The sequence below is a fragment of the Camelus dromedarius genome, chromosome 10 (assembly GCF_036321535.1).
Source record: "Camelus dromedarius isolate mCamDro1 chromosome 10, mCamDro1.pat, whole genome shotgun sequence".
NCBI lineage: Eukaryota > Metazoa > Chordata > Mammalia > Artiodactyla > Camelidae > Camelus > Camelus dromedarius.
In genome coordinates, this window is record NC_087445.1 from 36,072,706 (window position 1) to 36,091,191 (window position 18,486).

At 41.4% G+C, this 18,486-nt stretch overlaps 1 protein-coding gene across 6 annotated transcripts in view; it reads right to left on the bottom strand.

The window, feature by feature from the left end:
• The window catches only part of APBA1 (amyloid beta precursor protein binding family A member 1), a 210,642-nt gene that overhangs the window by 62,816 nt on the left and 129,340 nt on the right, over positions 1 to 18,486 (bottom strand). For all 6 annotated transcript variants that reach the window (XM_064490261.1, XM_064490260.1, XM_064490262.1 and 3 more), the window contains one exon: positions 16,183 to 17,445. In XM_064490261.1, the coding sequence (XP_064346331.1) occupies positions 16,183 to 17,376 (1,194 nt within the window). In that variant the 5' untranslated portion in view covers positions 17,377 to 17,445. The remainder of the gene's footprint in view (positions 1 to 16,182; positions 17,446 to 18,486) is intronic.

Genomic DNA, 18,486 nt, shown 5'->3' on the forward strand with positions numbered 1-18,486 from the left:
AGCTTGCAACAACCAGCACTCAGATCTTGGCAAACTCAGTTCCTACCTGCAATGCTCAAGTCCTAGTCCCAATCAGCTGCTGTGCTCATCTGGAGAACTAACATGGTGGTCAATCTGACAAGGGAATTCAGTGGGAAACAGGCCTGGCTGATTCAGGCCCTTAAACAAAGAGGCTTTGATTCAGGCTTTGCCAACCCTGGAGCCTAGTCTGCCCCTACTCATGCAGAGCAGCTGAGTCAAAGCCCTGCCTATTGCTGCACGTAGCTCCTAGTCCCATCTGACCAAAAAGGTTGGCAAGAACACCCAGAGGCTGCGTTGCCCAGAAATGCCTGAGAAAAGAGTATGGCAGGCAGAGCTGATGTTCTTCTTCAAGGGAGAATTGAGTCTTCAGAGCACAGCAAGAGGCCCTATTCAGGCAGGAAACTTGGGGCACAGATCCTCTTGAGTCAAAACTACAAAGAGCCTTGCTGCCTTGAAGCTGTTAGCCCCACCTTGTGGAGGCATGGAAACTAAGTCATAGGCCTGCCCATTGCTGAACACAGCCTTCTCAGCTCACTGGATTAGGGAACCTAATCACAGCACATGAGAAGCTGCATGGCCCATCCCACAGCCCAGCTTACAGTGGCACGTGAACAGAAAGCACAGCCCATGGCACTCCTTGTCTGCAGAACAAAACCTCATCTGGCCAGGGGTTTCAATGCACAGTCTTCCCTAATTTGGTCCCCAGTGAGCTGTACATGCCCTGGGCCCTGTCCTGCTGCCCAACCAGGACAGGGCAGCTAATTCATAGCCCCGTCTACTGCTGAGTATAGTACCCAGTGCCAGTCATCTAGTAATACAACCAGAGAATCCAAGCAACTTCAGAGCCCATCCTACACCCTTGCTCGGGGAGGGAACTAACCCAGTGGTCCTATCCAACTGGTCTCAGTCAGGGACACCCCCTCCCACTTCAGAGTTCAGGCAGGGGCCTCACCCAAAAACAGTCCCAGAGAGTAAGCCCCACCTGCCCAAGGATGTCACCAGCTGACGTGTCCAGAAACTGAAACTAGGCTGACTTGTGGACCAAAGTGAACCTGTAAGGTCTGGAAGAGGAGACCACTTACTCAAATGCACAGATACCAACATAAGGAATCAAGGGCCATGCAAAATCAAGTAAACACGACACCATCAAAGGAAGCTAATAAAGCTCCAATAGAAATGGAGATCTACGAACTGTCAGACATAGAACAGACTAGGACTCTTAAGGAAGTTTAGTGAACTGCAACAACATACTAACGACTAAACACAATCAGAAAAGCAATGCATGAACAAAACAAGTTCAACAAAGAAACAGAAACCATTAAAAAAAAAAAAAAAGAAATCCTAGAGCTGAAAAATAGCTTCAAAAGCAGATTCAACTATGCAGAGGAAAGAAATAGTGACCTGGAAGAAAGGGCATTTGAAATTATCCAGTCAGAACGGCAAAAAGAAAGAAGAATAAAGAAGGAAGAAAGCCTGTGGGATTTATGAGAAACAATTAAAAAAAAACAGTATTCACAGTATGAGAATCTCACAAGAAGAGAAAGAAAATGAGACAGAAGGTATATTTTAAAAAAAGAAAAAAAAAGTGTATTTAAAGCAATAACAGCTGAAAACTTCCTAAACCTGGAGAAAAAAACGGACATTCAAATCTATGAGGTCCAAAGGATTCCAAATAGGCTGAACCTGAACAGAGCTGTAGCAAGACACATTATAATTAAATTGTCAAAAGTCAAAGATGAAGAAATTCTCACTCAGGAGGATCAAGATGGCAACTAAGAGGATACGGAGCTCACCTTCCCCCAGAAACATATCAAAAATACAACTACATGTGGAACAATTCTCATGGAAAACTAACTGGAAACTGGCAAAAGAACTCCTGTGAGAAACCAAGTCGGCAAGAAAGATTCCCACGTAACTAGGTAGGATGGGAAAAAGCATCAGGTCAGGACCTGTACCCTTGGGAGGGATCTAAGAGGAAAAGAGAGATGAGATAAACTCTTGCCCTGGGGACTGAGCCACAGACAGGCTGTCCCAGTCCTGGAGTCCTATGTGGAGGAGACAAGCCCCCTCGGCTTCTGGGAGAACCTCTGGGACAGACAGGAAAGCTGGAGAAACTGAGACTCCACTTGTGAGACATGCACAGCTGCTGGCTTGTTAAAAGTCATGGCTGAGAGTGTTCTGCACAAGTGGCTGCCACCTCCCTGGGCTCCCCAGTCCAAGCTGGGCAAACATCCTGGCCCCTCTCATGCCACACCATGGCTCCTCATGGGATCTAGGGCAGGTAGGTCCTGGGAAAGACTTGATTCAGAGACAGAGATGGCCAAGGGGCCTGGGAGGGGTGTGCTCAGGGAAAGACTGCGACAGCTATTGTTGGAATTTAATCAAACAGTGCCACAGAGGCATCGCAGACCTCAGGCAGCAATGGAGACCAAGACTCTGTGACCAGCACATGGCAATCCCCACTCTCAGACAAGGGAGCACTCTGACCCCACCCACTCCATGCCACAGCTTGGCAGTGGATCCAGAGCACCAGGTCCTGGAGAAGTCAATCTAGGGACACAGGAGCAGCCAGGGGCCTGAGGTGTGGTCCAGGTGTAACAGTGGCCAGTGATGGCGCTTGCTCAAACAGGAAGGACCTCAGAAGCAGCTCAGAACTCTGATGGCAGTGCAATCACTTCAATTTCTGTAACCACAAACTCTGATCCCGAGTCCCAGCCAAACAAATGTTCTGGCTCCACGCACCCCACACCACAACCTTGCACTCGATCTGGAATGACCACAACAGGGGAAAAGATAAGACCTTGGGCTGCATCTGAGTGGAGCCCACAGACACCTACACAGGCAGCACATCACCCCTGTGAACACATGAGCCCCACTTACTGCAGCACTCCCCTCCTTTGAGCTAAAGCCCCCAGCGCGGGGAGAAGGAATAACACACTTAAAGAGAACAGAGCCTGCTCAAGCCCAATCCTCAGAGCTTCCGCTCCAGCAGCTGGGAAGCAGACCTCACCAATGACAGGGCAGTGACAGCCACAGAGCAGAGAGGAAGTCCTGCCTGACATCCTGCATGGGCTTTGGCTCTTCTAACACCAACCACATCCCCTATCAAGGTGATGGTGGAAAGCACAGCCTGAGGAAAGATGTGGCTGGTGTCTACATCAAATCCAGCCCTCACACCAAAGATACTGGACATGCAGTCTACACAGCAACACTGCTGTATGAAAGTATCCTTTCAAGACCACAATAGATAACTAATTCATCTAAATTCATAGAAACAGAGAAGGTTGAGTAAAGTGAAAAGGTAGAGGAACTACTCCCAAATGAAAAAGAGACACCCTCCCCAAATAAATAACAGTCTAACAGACACTGAGTTTAAAAATTTGGTAATAAAAATATTAACTGAATTAAGAAAAGAGTATCAATATAAATGTAAATCATTTAAACATGGAACTAGAAGCTATAAACCAATCAAAATAAATAATTCAATAACTGAGATAAAGAACACTCTAGAAGCAATAGCCAACTAAATGACACAAAATAATGCAGCAGTGACCTGGAAGATAGTATGACAGAAATCAGCCAATCAGAACAGCAGACAGAAAGACAAATGAAAAAGGATGAAAGTAACATACGAGACCTATGGGATAATATAAAATATGCCAACCTATGCATAACAGGGATTCCAGAAGGACAAGGGAGAGAACGGGATTGGAAATGTATTTCAAGAAACTATGGCTGTAAACTTTGCAAACCTAAAGAAGGAAACAGATATCCAATTACTGGAAACATAGAGGATCCCAAACTAGATGAACCCAGACAGACCCACAATAAGACATAACATAATTAAAGAGGCAAAATTTGAAAATAAGAGAGAATTCTAAAGGCAGCAAGAGAAAAACAAAGAGTCAGTGACAAGGGGACCCCCATAAGACTATCAGCTCATTTCTCTGAAAAAACTTTGCTGGCCAGAAGGGAGGGGCATGATACAGCCAAAGTCCTGAAGGGGAATAACACGCAACCTAGGAAACTCTACCCAGCAAATTATCACTTAGAAAAGAAATAGAGATAAAGAATTGCCCAGACAGGCAAAAACTAAAAGAGTTCATTAATACTAAATGTACCCCCCCTCCAAAAAAAAACCTTGAAGGGTCTTCTCTATTTTTTGTTTTGGGGGAGGTAATTAGGTTTATTTATTTACTTATTTATTTTAATGAAGGTACTGGGGATTGAACCCAGGAACTTGTACATGCTAAACATGCACTTTACCACTGAACTATACCCTCCCTGCCTTGAAAGGTCTTCTCTAGACAGAAAAATAAGAATCTATTGGAAATGGAAAATCCCAGTAAGAAATGCAGATATATAGTAAGGTTGAAGATCACTTAAACAGGTCAGTATGTAAATTTTAAAAATTATTAAAGTGACTGATTACAACAAACAAAAAGGGATATGCTTGAAGGTGTGCATATGACATCCCAATATATGGGAGGTAGGTGTAAAAATATAGATCTTTCAGAATGTGTTTGAACTTAAATAATTATCAGCTTAAGGCAAGTAGATATATAATTATGGGTCAATATATATAAACCTCCTAGTAATCACAAATCAAAAATCCACAACAGCTACACAAAAACCAAAAAAAAAAAAAAGGGAACTTAAGCATAAAACTACAAAAGAAAATCATCAAACCACAATGGAGGGAAAAAAAAAAGAAATTTAAAAAGTACTACAAAAACACCTGGAGAATAAGGATTAAAATGGCAGTAAGTACATACGTATCAATAATTACTTTAAATGTCAGTGGACTACATGCTCCAATCAAAAGACACAGGGTGGCTGGCTGAATTAAAAAAACAAGACCCTTCAAAATGCTGCCTGTAAGAGACTCACTTCATGGTAAAAGACACAGACTGAAAGGGAGGGGATAGAAAAAGAAATTTCATGCCAATGGAAATGACAAGAAGGCAAGGGTAGCAAAACTCCTATCAGACAAGGGAGATTTTAAAAACAAAGGTCATAAAGAAAGACAAAGAAGGGCATTATACAATGATAAACGGATCCACACAAGAGAGTATTTCACTCAATATATATGTACCCAATACAGGAGCACTTAAATACGTAAAGCAAATACTAACAGAGAGAAACTGACAATAATACAATAACAGTAGGAGATTTTAACACCTCGGTGACATCGATGGACAGATCATCCAGACAGAAAAAAATCAATAAGGCAACAGAGGTCCTAAATGACACAATAGACCAGTTGGACTTTTTGATATCTACAGGATGCAAGATCCAAAAAAAACAATCAGAATACACATTCTTATCAAGTGCACATGGAACATTCTCCCGGATGGACCACATACTAGGTTATAAACCAAGCCCCAACAAATGTAAGAGGGTAGAAATCATATCAAGTGTCTTTTCCAATCACAACAGTATGAAACTGGAAATGAATTACAGAAAGAAAAATGAAAAAGCACACACATGTGGAGACTAAGCAACATGTTACTGAATAACCAGTGGGTCCATGACGAAATCAAAGAGGAAATCAGAAAATGCTCTGAGACAAATGGAAGTGAAAACAACTTTCCATAATCTAAGGTATGCAGCAAAACCAGTTCTAAGAGGCAAGTTCACAGCAATTCAGGCCTTCTTCAAGGAACAAAAATCTGCAACAAAATAAAAAAAATCACAAGAAGAAGAAAAAAGCCCAAACTCAGCAGAAGGAAGGAAACAAAAGTCAGAGAGGAATTAGAGGTTAAAAAAAAAATAGAAATGATCACTTAAACTAAGAGCTATCTGTTTTGAAAGATAAACAAAACTGACAAACCTCTAGCCAGGCTCATCAAGAAGAAAAGAGAGAAGATCCAAATAAACAAAGTAAGAAATGAAAAAGGAGAAATAAAGACTGATACCACAGAGATATAAAATATTTATAAGACAATGCTATGAAAAGTTATATGCCAACAAACTAGACAACCTAAAGAAAATGGACACATTTCTAGAAACATACAGCCTGCCAAGACTGACTCAAGGAGGAACAGAAAATCTGAATAGACCAGTCACTAGAAGTGAAATAGAATCTGTAATTTAAAAAAAAACCCAAAAACCAAACAAACAAAAAAACTCTCTGCAAGCAAAAGCCCAGGTCTAGATGGTTCAGTATTTTTTCAACACTTAAAGAATTAATGTCAATACTTCTCAAACTCTCCCCAAAAAATCAGAGAGGAGGGAAGACTCCTCAACTGAGTTTACAAGGTCAGCAACATCCTAGTATCAAAGCCAGGAAAGGACACTACCAGAAAAGAAAACTACAGGCCAAGATCCCCGATGAATATAGTTGCAAACCTTTTCAACAAAATACAAGCAAACTGAATTCAGCAGCATATTAAAACGGTCAGACACCATAATCAAGAGGGATTTATACCCGGGATGCAAAGATGGTTCAAGACACACAAAATCAATGTGATACATCACAGTAATAGAATGACAGACAAAATTGTATGATCATTTCAGTAGACAGAAAAACTGCATTTGACAAAATTCTAATCCCTTTCACAATAAAAATTCTTGACAAATTAGGTACAGAAGGAATGGACCTCAATATAATAAGGGTGGTATATGACAAGCCCACAGCTAACATCATACTTGGTAGCGAAAGGTTAAAAGCTTTTCCTCTAGATGAGGAGTAGGACAGAGGTGCCCACTCTCAGCACTCCTATTCGACATAGTGCTGCAAGCCTTTGCCAGAGCAATCAGGCAAGAAGGAGAAATAAAAAGGCACCAGAATTGGAAAGGAGGAAGTAAATTTGTCTCTATTTGCAAAAGACATGATTTTATTTATAGAAAACCCTAACTATTCCACCAAAAACGCTGTTAGATCTAACTAACAAATTCAGTAGAGCACAGGATACCAAATTAACAGATAAAAATTAATAGCATTTTTCTACACTAAACACAAATTATCTGAAAAAGAAATTTTTAAATAATCCCATTTCAATAGCATCAAAATGACTATCTAGGAATAATATAACCAAGAAAGTAAAAAAATCTCTACCCTGAATACAAGACACTGATGAACGATATAAAAGATGACACAAATAAATGGAAATATATCTCATGTTCACGGATGGGAAGAATTAATATTGCTTAAGTGTCCATATTACCCAAATCCAAATGTAATTTTGATCAAGATTCCAATGGTATGTTTTAGAAGTGGAAAACATAATCCTAAATTTTATATAAAACCACAAAAACCCTGAATAGCCAAAGCAATCCTGAGAAAGAAGAATGAGGCTAGAGGCATCACACTTTCTGATTTCAAGCTATATTATAAAGCTATAGTAATTAAAACAGCATGATACTGGCATAAAAACAGACACATGGACTAATGGAACAGAACTGAGAACCCACTGTTGGGAGGGTATAGCTCAGTGGTAGAGTGCATGCTTAGTATGCACCAGGTCCTGAGTTCAATCCCTAGTACCTGTTAAAAAACAAACAAACAAACCTAATTACCACCCCCCACACACACACAAAATAAAACAACAAAAACAGAATTGAGAGCCCAGAAATCAACCCATGCATATACAGTCAACTTTTACAAGGGAGCCAGGAATACTCATTGGATAAAGACAGTCTCTTCAATAAATGGTGCTGAGAAAACTGGATATTCACATGTAAAAGAATGAAACTAGACCTCTGTCTTACACCACTCAAGAAAAGCTAACTTAAAATGGATCAAAGACTTAAGCATAAGACCTAATACCATAAAACTCCAAGGGGGGAAAAAAAACAGGTAAGAAGCTCCTTGACATTGGTCTTGGCAATCATTTTCTGGGTCTGACACCAAAAGCACAAATAATAAAAGCAAAAATCAACAAATGGGACTGTATTAAACTTAAAAGCTTCTTCACAGCAAAAGAAATAAACAAAATGAAAAGACAACCTACAGAAAGGGAGGAAATATTTGCAAACCATATATCAAATGAGGAGCTATTATCCAAAATATATAAACAATGCATACAACTCAATAACAACAACAAAAAAATCTAGTTTAAAAATGGGCAGAGGAACTAAATGGAAATTCTTCCAAAGAAGATATCCAAATGCCCAACACATACGTGAAAAGATGCTCAACATTATTAATTTTCAGGGAGATACAAATCCAAACCACAATGAGATATCACCTCAGCTGTTAAAACAACTGTCAACAAGACGACAAGAGATAAGGAGTGTTGGTGAGATTTCTTGGAAATGAGGTCTCATTGGTGATATTAAAGGTATTCAAAATATGAGGACTGACTGAAAATGCCTAAAAGAGACTTCTTATGCTTGTATAAACAGAGTTTAAAACTTAAGGAAAACCTGCTGGAGAAAAGGGAGCCCTTGTACACTGTTGGTAGAAATGTAAATTGGTTCAGCCACTATGGGAAAACAGAATGGAGGTTCCTCAAAAAAAATTTTTAAGACTACCATATGATCCAGAGATCCCACTTCTGGGTATACATTCAAAGGAAATAAATATAGGATATCAAAGAGATACATGCACTCCTACGTTTACTGCACCATTATTCACAATAGCCAAGGTAAGGCAACAATCTAAGAGTCCATCAATGAAGGACTGGATTAAGAAGATGTGGTAGATAAAGACAATGGAATACTGTTCAGCCATGAGAAAGAAGGAAATCCTGCTATTTGTGACAACATGGATTTGCCTTGAAGACATTAAACTGAGATAAATTAGAGAAAGACAAATACCATATGTTATCACTTGTATGAGGAATCTGAAAAAGCCAAACTTGTAAAAACAGAACATAGAATGGCGGTTACCAGCGGCTGGGGGGCCAGGAAATATAAAAGATATTGTTTAGGTGTACAAGCTTGAAACTTGTAAATAAATAAATCCTGGAGATCTAATGTACAATATACTGATTATAGATGATACTGTATTATAGACAAACTCGCTAAGAGATTAATCTTTATATTCACCACAGAAAAAGAAATGATAATTACATGACATGATAGAGGTATTAGCTAATGTTACAATGGCAATCATATTGCAATGTATGTTTATGAACTCAACACTGTACACCTTAAAGTTACATGTGTCAATTATATCTCAAAATAATAAAAATTGAGTATCTTACATACAGCAAATGAAACAACTGATAAAATGAAAAGGCAACCACTGATAAAACAAAAAGGCAATCTACAGAATGAGAGAAAATATTTACAAATCATGTATGTTAGGGGATTAATATCCAAAATAGATAAATAACTCATACAACTCAATAATCAAAAAAATTTGATTTTAATATTGGGCAGAGAAACTGAATAGACATTTTCCCAAAGATATACAAATGGCCAATAGATACATGGAAAAGTGCCCAACATCATTAATCAGGGAAATGCAAATCAAAACCACAATGAGATGTCATCTCACACCTGTTAGAAAGGCTGTTCTCAAAAAGACAAGAGGTAAGAAATGCTGGCGAGTCTGTACAGAAAAGGGAACCCTTGTCCATGGACCCGAAGAATTAGTATTGTTAAAACAGTCACACTACCCAAAGCCATCTACAGGTTCAACACAATCCCCAGCAAAATATCAAAGCCATTCTTTACAGACATAGAAGAAACAATCCTAAAATTTATGTGGAACCACAAAAGACCTCGGATAGCCAAAGCAATGCTGAGAAAAAGAACAAAACCAAAAGTATCACACTTTTTTATTACACACTACAATGGAAAGCCATAGAAATAAAATAATATGTATTGACAGAAAAATAGACACATAGACCCATGGGATAGAATAGAGAGCCCAGAATTAAATCCTAGCATATGTGGTCAACTAATATTCAACAAGGAAGCCAAGAACACCCAATGGGGAAAGGACAGTCTCTTCAACAAATGGTGCTAGAAAACCTGGAGAAACACATGCAAAACAGTGAAATTGAACCCCTATTGCACATCACTCATAAAAATTAACTCAAAATGGATCAAAGACTTAAACTTAAGGCCAGAGACCATAAAACTTCTAGAAGAAAACATAGGGAAGAAGTGCATCGATGTTGCTCTTAGAAAGGATTTTTTTGACATGATACCAAAGGGACAAACATCAAAAGCAAAAATTAACAAATGGGACTACAACAAACTCAAAAGCTTCTGCACAGCAAAGACACAATTAACAAAATTAAAAGGCAGCCTACAGAATGGGAGAAAAATTTTGCAAGTCATGTACTGAGTAAGGCATTAACATCTAAAATATATAAAGAACACAGCTTAAAAAATTTTTTTAATTGATCTTGTGCCCCATCCATACAAAACAAAACAAAAAATATGCAGAAGACCTAAACAGTTATTTTTCCAAAGAGGACATCAAAATGGACAACAGGCCCAGGGGAAGGTGCTCAACATCATTAATCATCAAAAAAAAAATGCACCCAAAACAACTGTAAGACATCACCTCAGACACGTTAGAATGACTATTATGAAGAAGACAAGAAAACAACCAGTGCTGGAGAAGATGTGGTGAAAAGAAACCCTTATACACTGTTTATGGGAATGTAAATTGCTCCAACCACTATGGAAAGCAACATGGACGTTCCTCAAAATATTAAAAATAGACCTACCACACAACCCAGCAATTCCACTTCTGGGAATATACCCAAAGGAAATGAAAACCCAAAGGAATTTGGAAAGATGTGTCCACCCCATGTTTATTGCAGCATTATTCACAATAGCCCATTGTGAAAGATATGGAAACAACTCAGATGCCCACCAACAGACGAGTGGATAAAAAAGATGTGGTATATACACAACGGGGTATTATTCAGCCACAAGAAAGAAGGATATCCTTCTTTTTTGTGACAACATGGATGGACCTTGAGTACATTTTGGTAATGAGATAAGCCAGGTCACTTATATGTGGAATCTAAAACACACACACACACACACACACTCACACACACACGCACACGATATCAAACATGTTTAGAAAACAAAACAAGAGTAAAACAGTGGTTACCAGGGTGTTGGGGTAGGGGGATAAGACTGAGGGTGTTTAAGGGTACCAACTTGTAACAAGTACCAAAATAGCCATAGAGATTTCATGTACAATTAAGCACACAGTAATATTGTATGAGTATGTAATGTATTAATTATTGTTACAACAGCAACCATATTACAATATATAAAGGTACCAAAGTAACATGATGTGTACCCTAGATTTACACAATGTTACATGTCAAATTTATCCAACAAAAGAAAAAAATGATACAATGATCTAGTAAAGACTCATGCTATTTCATAACATTCTTTTGATTAGTAATCATTTTGCACAGTAACAAAATGCACTTCTATAGAATCAGAAAAAATTATTTGAAATACATGAATTTTAAATAAAAATGTGACAGGAATAAAATAACGTTCTGATCATTCATGAAGATTGGAAAAAAAAGAAGGAAAAGGAAACCGTTGTGCACTAGTGGTGTAAATATAAACCGGTGCAACTACTAGGGAAAACAGAATGAAGATTCTTCAAAAATTAAAAATAAAACTACTCTATGATCAAGAAATCACTTCCGGGTATTCATCCAAAGGAAACAAAAATCATTATTTCAAAAAGATATATGTATCTAATGTTCATTGCAGCCTTACTGACAATAGATAAGACATGGAAATAACCTACGTGTCCACTGAATGTATATTGTTTATATAACTGCATATATATACACACACACACACACACACACGCAATGAAACATTATTTAGCCATAAAAAGGAAGGAAATCCTGCCATTTGCAACAATATGGATGAAACTTGAAAGTATTATGCTAAGTGAAATGTCAGACAGAGAAAGATAAGTAACTATATAATCTCACCTATATGTGGCATCGAAAAGAGAAAATCATACAAAAGGAAAATAGATTGATGGTTGCCAGAGACCAGGCAGGGGTGGGGGGGTATTGTCAGTGAAATAGGTGGAGGAGGTCAAAAGGTATAAACTTTCAGTTATAAGATAAATACCATCTGGGGATGTAATGTACAGCATGGTGACTATAGTTTACAATACTACATTGTATATGGTTATGGGGTTGGGGGGAGGAGGGAGTGGGAAGGGATAAATTGGGAGTTTGAGATTTGCAGACACTAACTAATATATATAAAATAGATAAACAAGTTCACACTGTATAGCCCAGGGAACTATATTAAATATCCTGTAGTAATTTACAGTGAAAAAGAATATGAAAATGAATTTATGTATGTTCATGTATGACTGAAAAGCATTTATGCTGTACACCGGAAACTGACACGATGTTGTAAACTGACTATAGTTCAATAAAAATATGTATATTCAATGCTCAAAAAAAAGTTGTGATATATATATATATACACACAATGGAATACTACTCAGTGATAAGAAACCATGAACTAATGCCATCTGCAGAAACATGGAGGGACCTAGAGGTTATCATACTAAGTGAAGTCAGTCAAACAAATATCGTATGGTATCGCTTATATGTGGAATCTAAAAAAAAATAACACAAGTGGACTCATTTATAAAACAGAAACTTAGACACAGAAAAGAAACATGGTTACTGGGGGAAAAGACGGAAGAGAAAATTAGGAGTTTGGGATTAGCAGATACAAACTATTATAGACAAAATAAACAACAGTCCTACTGCCTAGCACAGGAACTACATTTAATAGCTTGTAATAACCTATAATGAAGATGGAATATGGCAAAGTGTGTGTGTGTGTGTATATACATGTATAACTAAATCACTATGCTGTATACCAGAAAGTATCACAACATTGTAAATCAGCTATATTTCAATTTTTTTTTAAAAAAAGAAAGCAATGAGAAAAAAAGAACTGGTCATTCATTGACAATATTTTTCATGAAGGAGGTTGGGAGGTAGTTTTCAACATGTATCTGGAAGAGAGTCTTTTCTAGAAGAAAAGCATTTATAACTGTTTTTCCAGAAAGCAATTATTTTCACTCAGTGCTGAGCATCTAGTCTGCGTTCAGTAAGTTCCTGCTAATGAGCAACCCTATCCTCACATTTTGTACGAGTCACCAGCAAGTATCCTCTACATAAGAGAAATACGCTAAAGCTCTGAGGGAATTAAAAGTAGTGTTAAAAGCAGATTCAGCTATCAGCAGACATCTCTGGCAAGTAGTACACGTGGCTTATATTTCTGTCTATTCGCTCTGCTGTAGTTCCTGATCTTTTGGGGAATGCACTGCTTCTGTACCAAGAATTCCAGGGCCCCTTTTTCAGGCCTGTTGACTGAAACCAGAGTGGGGCAGCTCCTTCCTTGTGCTAATAGGAGATTTAGCTAGGTCTCCAATCCACAGATCTTACGTGGGGAAACTACTCAGGTGATATCTGTCCTTTAAATCAGTGGCTCTTACTCACTTATTTATTTTATGCAGTTAAGAATCACAGGGAGACTTTACAAAACAAAATAAAACAAAGCAAACAAAACAAAACCACAGACCACTGGCCCCACTTTAGGTATTTTGGTTTTGGAAGGAAAGGTAGTAATCTGTATTTTTAACAAGTACCTTCCAGAAAGACTTCAGACCACACTGCTTTTAATAGTGCTTTTCCATCTTCTACAACAGCATACACGGCATGAACATTCAGTAAATACTTTCTGATGCTGAGATGGAAATCAACAGAATACATATACTTATATATTCTCCCATAATACCATCAAAGAGGAAGCAAATGAAGGTCCTTCCTATAAATAAGGCATAACAGATGACATGCAACCCACCAATTCAAATGACTTTAAGATGGCTGGCAGAATAGCTTAAGGCACAGGTTTTTGGTTTTGTTTTGTATTAACTATTCTTAACCCAGTAAGCCCTCACCAATTTCTTAGTGTCAAGTTGAATTTTTGGTCAGATGGATTTCTAGAGCATCACCCAATATTCTAGAATCAATTCTACTTCTGAATGAAACATCATGCAAGAGGGTTAAGTTGTTCTTCTAGTTCAAATAGGTAAAAGCAAGCCCCCGCCCCCAAGTTAGGCTGTGCTGTGGATTTATCGTGAGGCTGCAGGGACAGGGTGGTTAAGGCAGTCATTTCGTGGAGCTGGCGCAGGTGAGAGAGATAAAGGAAGAGGCCACACCCAGACCAAATGTTCCTGCAGCTTCTTCGCAGATGGCTCTTCAAATTTCTAAAAGGGTGCAGAACCCAGCCTCTTGCCAGCTCCCCACTTTTAAAAACCTGCTCCATTTCCACTACATTTGCAAAATGCTTTCTGCATCCCTCCCTGCTAGCCAGCACAAACCTGGAGACAGCTGGAGGTCACTGAGAATTCTGCCCAAGTGCGCATCTGTTTTTAACTGTTTGATTGTGTAGCCTGGACAAGAGAGAGGAGATACTGAGCATGCTGAACTGACTGACCCAATAAATGCTGCCCCCTTACTGGGGAGGATGCAGATCCTTTCCCAATCTGTTTCCAATCTTTCCTTGAAGGTGCCTGCGATTTAATCAGCTAACAGCCATTGTTGACTGTTACTAAAAGAAGAGGCGAATGATACCTCTCTGAGCTGCATAACCCTTTACAGATAAGTAAAATGAACAGCTACCAATAATGGGTTCCCACTCCAAAAGGTATACTGAGAAATAGCCTGGTGCAATCATAAATGCAGAATTAAATGAAACTAAACTTAACCTCTTGACCCTTCTTTTACTCCAAGCTCCCTCTTTAAATCAAAGTGCTTAAAAATTCTTCAAGAGCATGGAAAAGTGAGAGTTGTGGCAGAGAGAGAATCTTTAGAGCCAGGTAGTGGGGGCAAAGGTTAGCCTTCTTGATTTGTTTTGAATAGACTGTAACACCCAAGCTTGCCAAGTTATCAAATTTCTTTGGTATTTCAAAAAACGTAAAATGAAATGTCAACAGGGCAGCAATAGCTTTCTGTAGCTCTTCACAGAAAGTCTAATTCATTTCAAAACCGTGCCTCTTGGGAGGTGAGAAGGACGCGCTGGTACCACCAGAAATGAAAATTAAGCCTCTCCTGAAAGTCAAGGGTGGGTGAAAAAACTGCAGACACCCCTGGCTGGCAAAGGCCCAGAAGGATACTTCTTTGATTTCCTCCAAAGAGGCCACAATGTCCGTTTCAAACCTTTAAGGGGTTGTTTTAAGGCAGTAGTTCTCAAATTGTGGTCCTGGGACCAGCAGCATTAGCTGGGAACTAACTGGTGATAATATTGAACTTCACCTGAGCCCTGAGATTCAGGAAAACAGCAAAGGTTAAGGAATGCCGACCCCTTTTGTGTTCTGGAAAAGGCTTGTACAAGAAGACCCAGAAGACCTGAGAAACTCACAGGTGCCCCCTCATTTACCTATGATGAGGCCAGACACAGACCCTCCAAGACAAATGATTAGCTGAACTGCTGACTGATCAGAACAAAATGCTTATTAACTAGCATTCGATTAAGCTTCTCGCCTTCTTCCAGGTCCCTGAGCTTTGGCCATACAACAATCCCTCCCTTAACAGCCCGTCCTGGGAATAGGCTGGGCTCAGGTTAAAACACTCTCTTGTGGGCAACGCATTCCAGTTATGCTTTCATCGCATGTCCTCACCCCTTGTTCTTTCTAGCCTTGCTTATTCCTCCCTATAAAAGAACCCCCCTTTTGCCTAACCCTAGAGACTTGCAGTTCTTACAGTCAGAGGTTCTGCTACTGCAACAGTCCCCATCCCTCTATTACAACAGTGCCTTTCCTTCTTTCAATAAACCTTTCCAATAAAGTCTCTCGTTACTCAATCCAGACTCGTTTTCTTTTCCTTTTCTTTTTATTTGATGTCAGGCTACGGCCTATAACTTCTAAGTGGGAAACTGGGGGATGGGGAGTGGTGCGCCTGGAAATCAATTTCTGAACAAATGCTCCAGGAAGTTTGAGAACCACTGATTTACGGCAACCTCTCGACACTTAATTCCCTCCCACCTGTGTTTCACTCACGATCGCTTAAGTGCAAGCTGTTTCTGAGGCTTAAGGTGGACACATTTTTTAGCATCCCCACAGATCATCCATCTCATCAAGTCATTTCCCAATGACAAACGAGGCCACCCAGCGCCCATCTCCGCTCCTGGCCAAGTGTGATGTTGAGCAAGCCCGAACCCGCATACACTTACATCTCCATCCACCGGCCTCTGGTCGTCACAATCCCTGGTGGGACTAATGTCCTGGCGCATGACCCAGATGGGCTCTTTGGGCTCGTCGGGGGTGTAAGGCGAACGGATGGTCCTGGTTTTCACCTCCTCGATGGCCTCCTTGATGTCTTTGATGGCCAGCGAGATGGCATCCCTCTTCTCCTTGCTGTACCGCTGCACCACCTCGCCGCCCGCGCTGCCTGCCGCCCGCTGCTGCCCCGCTGGCGCCTGCGGCCCAGGGCTGTCGGGGCGACCCCCGCCCGGGGTGGGGGCGCGCTCCAGGTCCTGCTCGGCCTCGGGCATGTCCTCTGCCGCCTTGTCGAGGCTCTGAGAGCTCATGCTCTGCTTGACCTCGGCCACGATCTGGTCAATGTCCTCCTCCTGCTCGTAGCTGTCCATGCGCGGGTAGGGCGCGAACTCAGCCTCCTTCTCCGGGCTGTCGGACTCGCCATCTGAGCGCTCGTCATAGTGGTGCAGCCGCGCGCCCAGGGCCTCCTGCCGGTACGCCGCCGCCTCGTCGCGCTCCTGCTCGTACAGCCGCAGGCCGTCGCGCGCGTCCAGCTCGGGCGCGTCCCCGATCTCCTCGTACACGTGCTCCTGCAGGCCCCCGTAGTCGGCGTAAGGCTCGGCGTAGGGCTCGTCCTCGCCGCGGTGGAAGAGCCGGTGCGTGTAGACATAGCCCGAGTACGCCGCGTTCATGGCCTCCTCGTGCTCCAGCGAGTGGAAGTGCAGGTGATTGGGCAGCGCGCGGCGGTGCGTGGCCTCGGCGTGCTCGGCCTCCGCCTGCTCCGTGTATTCCTCCGCCTCGGGCCGGTACTGCACGGCGTACGCGCTCTCGTCCTCGGGGTCCTGCGCGCGCTCCGCGTCGTAGCCGTCCTGGGCCGCGGCGATCACGTCGCCCTCGGCCGTGTCCGTGTGGTTGTGGAAGCCGCTCTCAGTGCTGGCCGAGCGCGCCAGGCACTCACCGCGCTCCTCTTCCTCCTGCTGCTGCCCGGGCTGGGCGCAGAGGTCCTCGACGGCGCGCCCGCGCGGGGGGCGGCCCGCATAGCGTTGCTGCTGTTGCTGCTCCTCCTCCACCTCGGGGTGTTCCAAGTCGGCCTCCACCGACTCGTTCACCTCGCCGCCTGCCGCCTCGTCGGTCATCTCCACCTCCGCGGCCCCTTCCAAGTGGTTCATGGTGGGCGTCGGGGTCGGCTGGGAGAGAGGCTGGGCTGGCTCACTGCGAGCTCATTTTGCTCCACCCGGCTGGAAGAACGAGAAGGGGAGGGGCTGTTAAGTGGTTCAGGCTGTAGTCAGGTGCTGAGTGCCAAGATAACCATAAAAACAGCTGTTATTGATCCTTTCTGAATCTGGGTCATTTAAACAGTGATTGCAATTTTAAGCTCAATCTTTAGTGCACCTTCTTCGTAGCACGTGTGGTAATTTGTAATTACGTACCTTCTTGTTTAATTGCTTAAGGCTTTCTCCCTTCCCCACCCCTCAGACTGAGAGCCCCAGTGAGCCTTTAGTTCCTCATCAGGGTTACTATTCGGTTCCATTTCTGATGCATCTGAATAGAGTACTACTAAATTGAACGAGCCAATTGACGCATTTTCCATCTGCTAAGGGATAAATCTCTCTAAATTAAACTAGGATCCTAGATACTTTAGAAATGATTCTTTAAGTAAATTTCAAGGGGAAAAAAATCATCCTGGAATGTTTTGAAGCCATTGCTGTCAATACAAATACGGAGCCATTCTGGGGGAGGCTATCAGCCCTCAGCAGTTCTCATCCTGTCGTTACTGGCTCTGCTGCCTCCGCGAAGTGGCTTCATTTTCTGGCTCTCACTATGAGAACAGACTCTCGTCCTACAGCAGGACATTAACAGCTATTACACAAAGGAAAAAGACTCCGTGGTCAAAAGCGGAGTTGGAATTGATTTTCCATTGTGAATATTCAAGGGAGGGGGGGAGATACAGGATGCAGGGTTCCTTCTCAAACTTATTTGAGAAACACTTCTTTTCTAGAGGCTAGTGTTCTGACAGATACACTTAAACACATACTGACTAGCTAACACTCACTTCCCTCATATATCCCGGATCTAAAATTCTTTGATTCTATGAATTAGCATTATAGCTGATACTGGATAACATGCTCATTTCCTTAAAATATGAGTAGGCCTCTTTCCTTATTTCCAGAGGGACTTGTAGCTAAAGAGAGAGTTTTGCTTTCAACCTCTCTCAATCCTTCTTGTCACAAAATAGCTTTCTAGCATAATCTGTGTACAGTGTGTGGAAACAAATACAA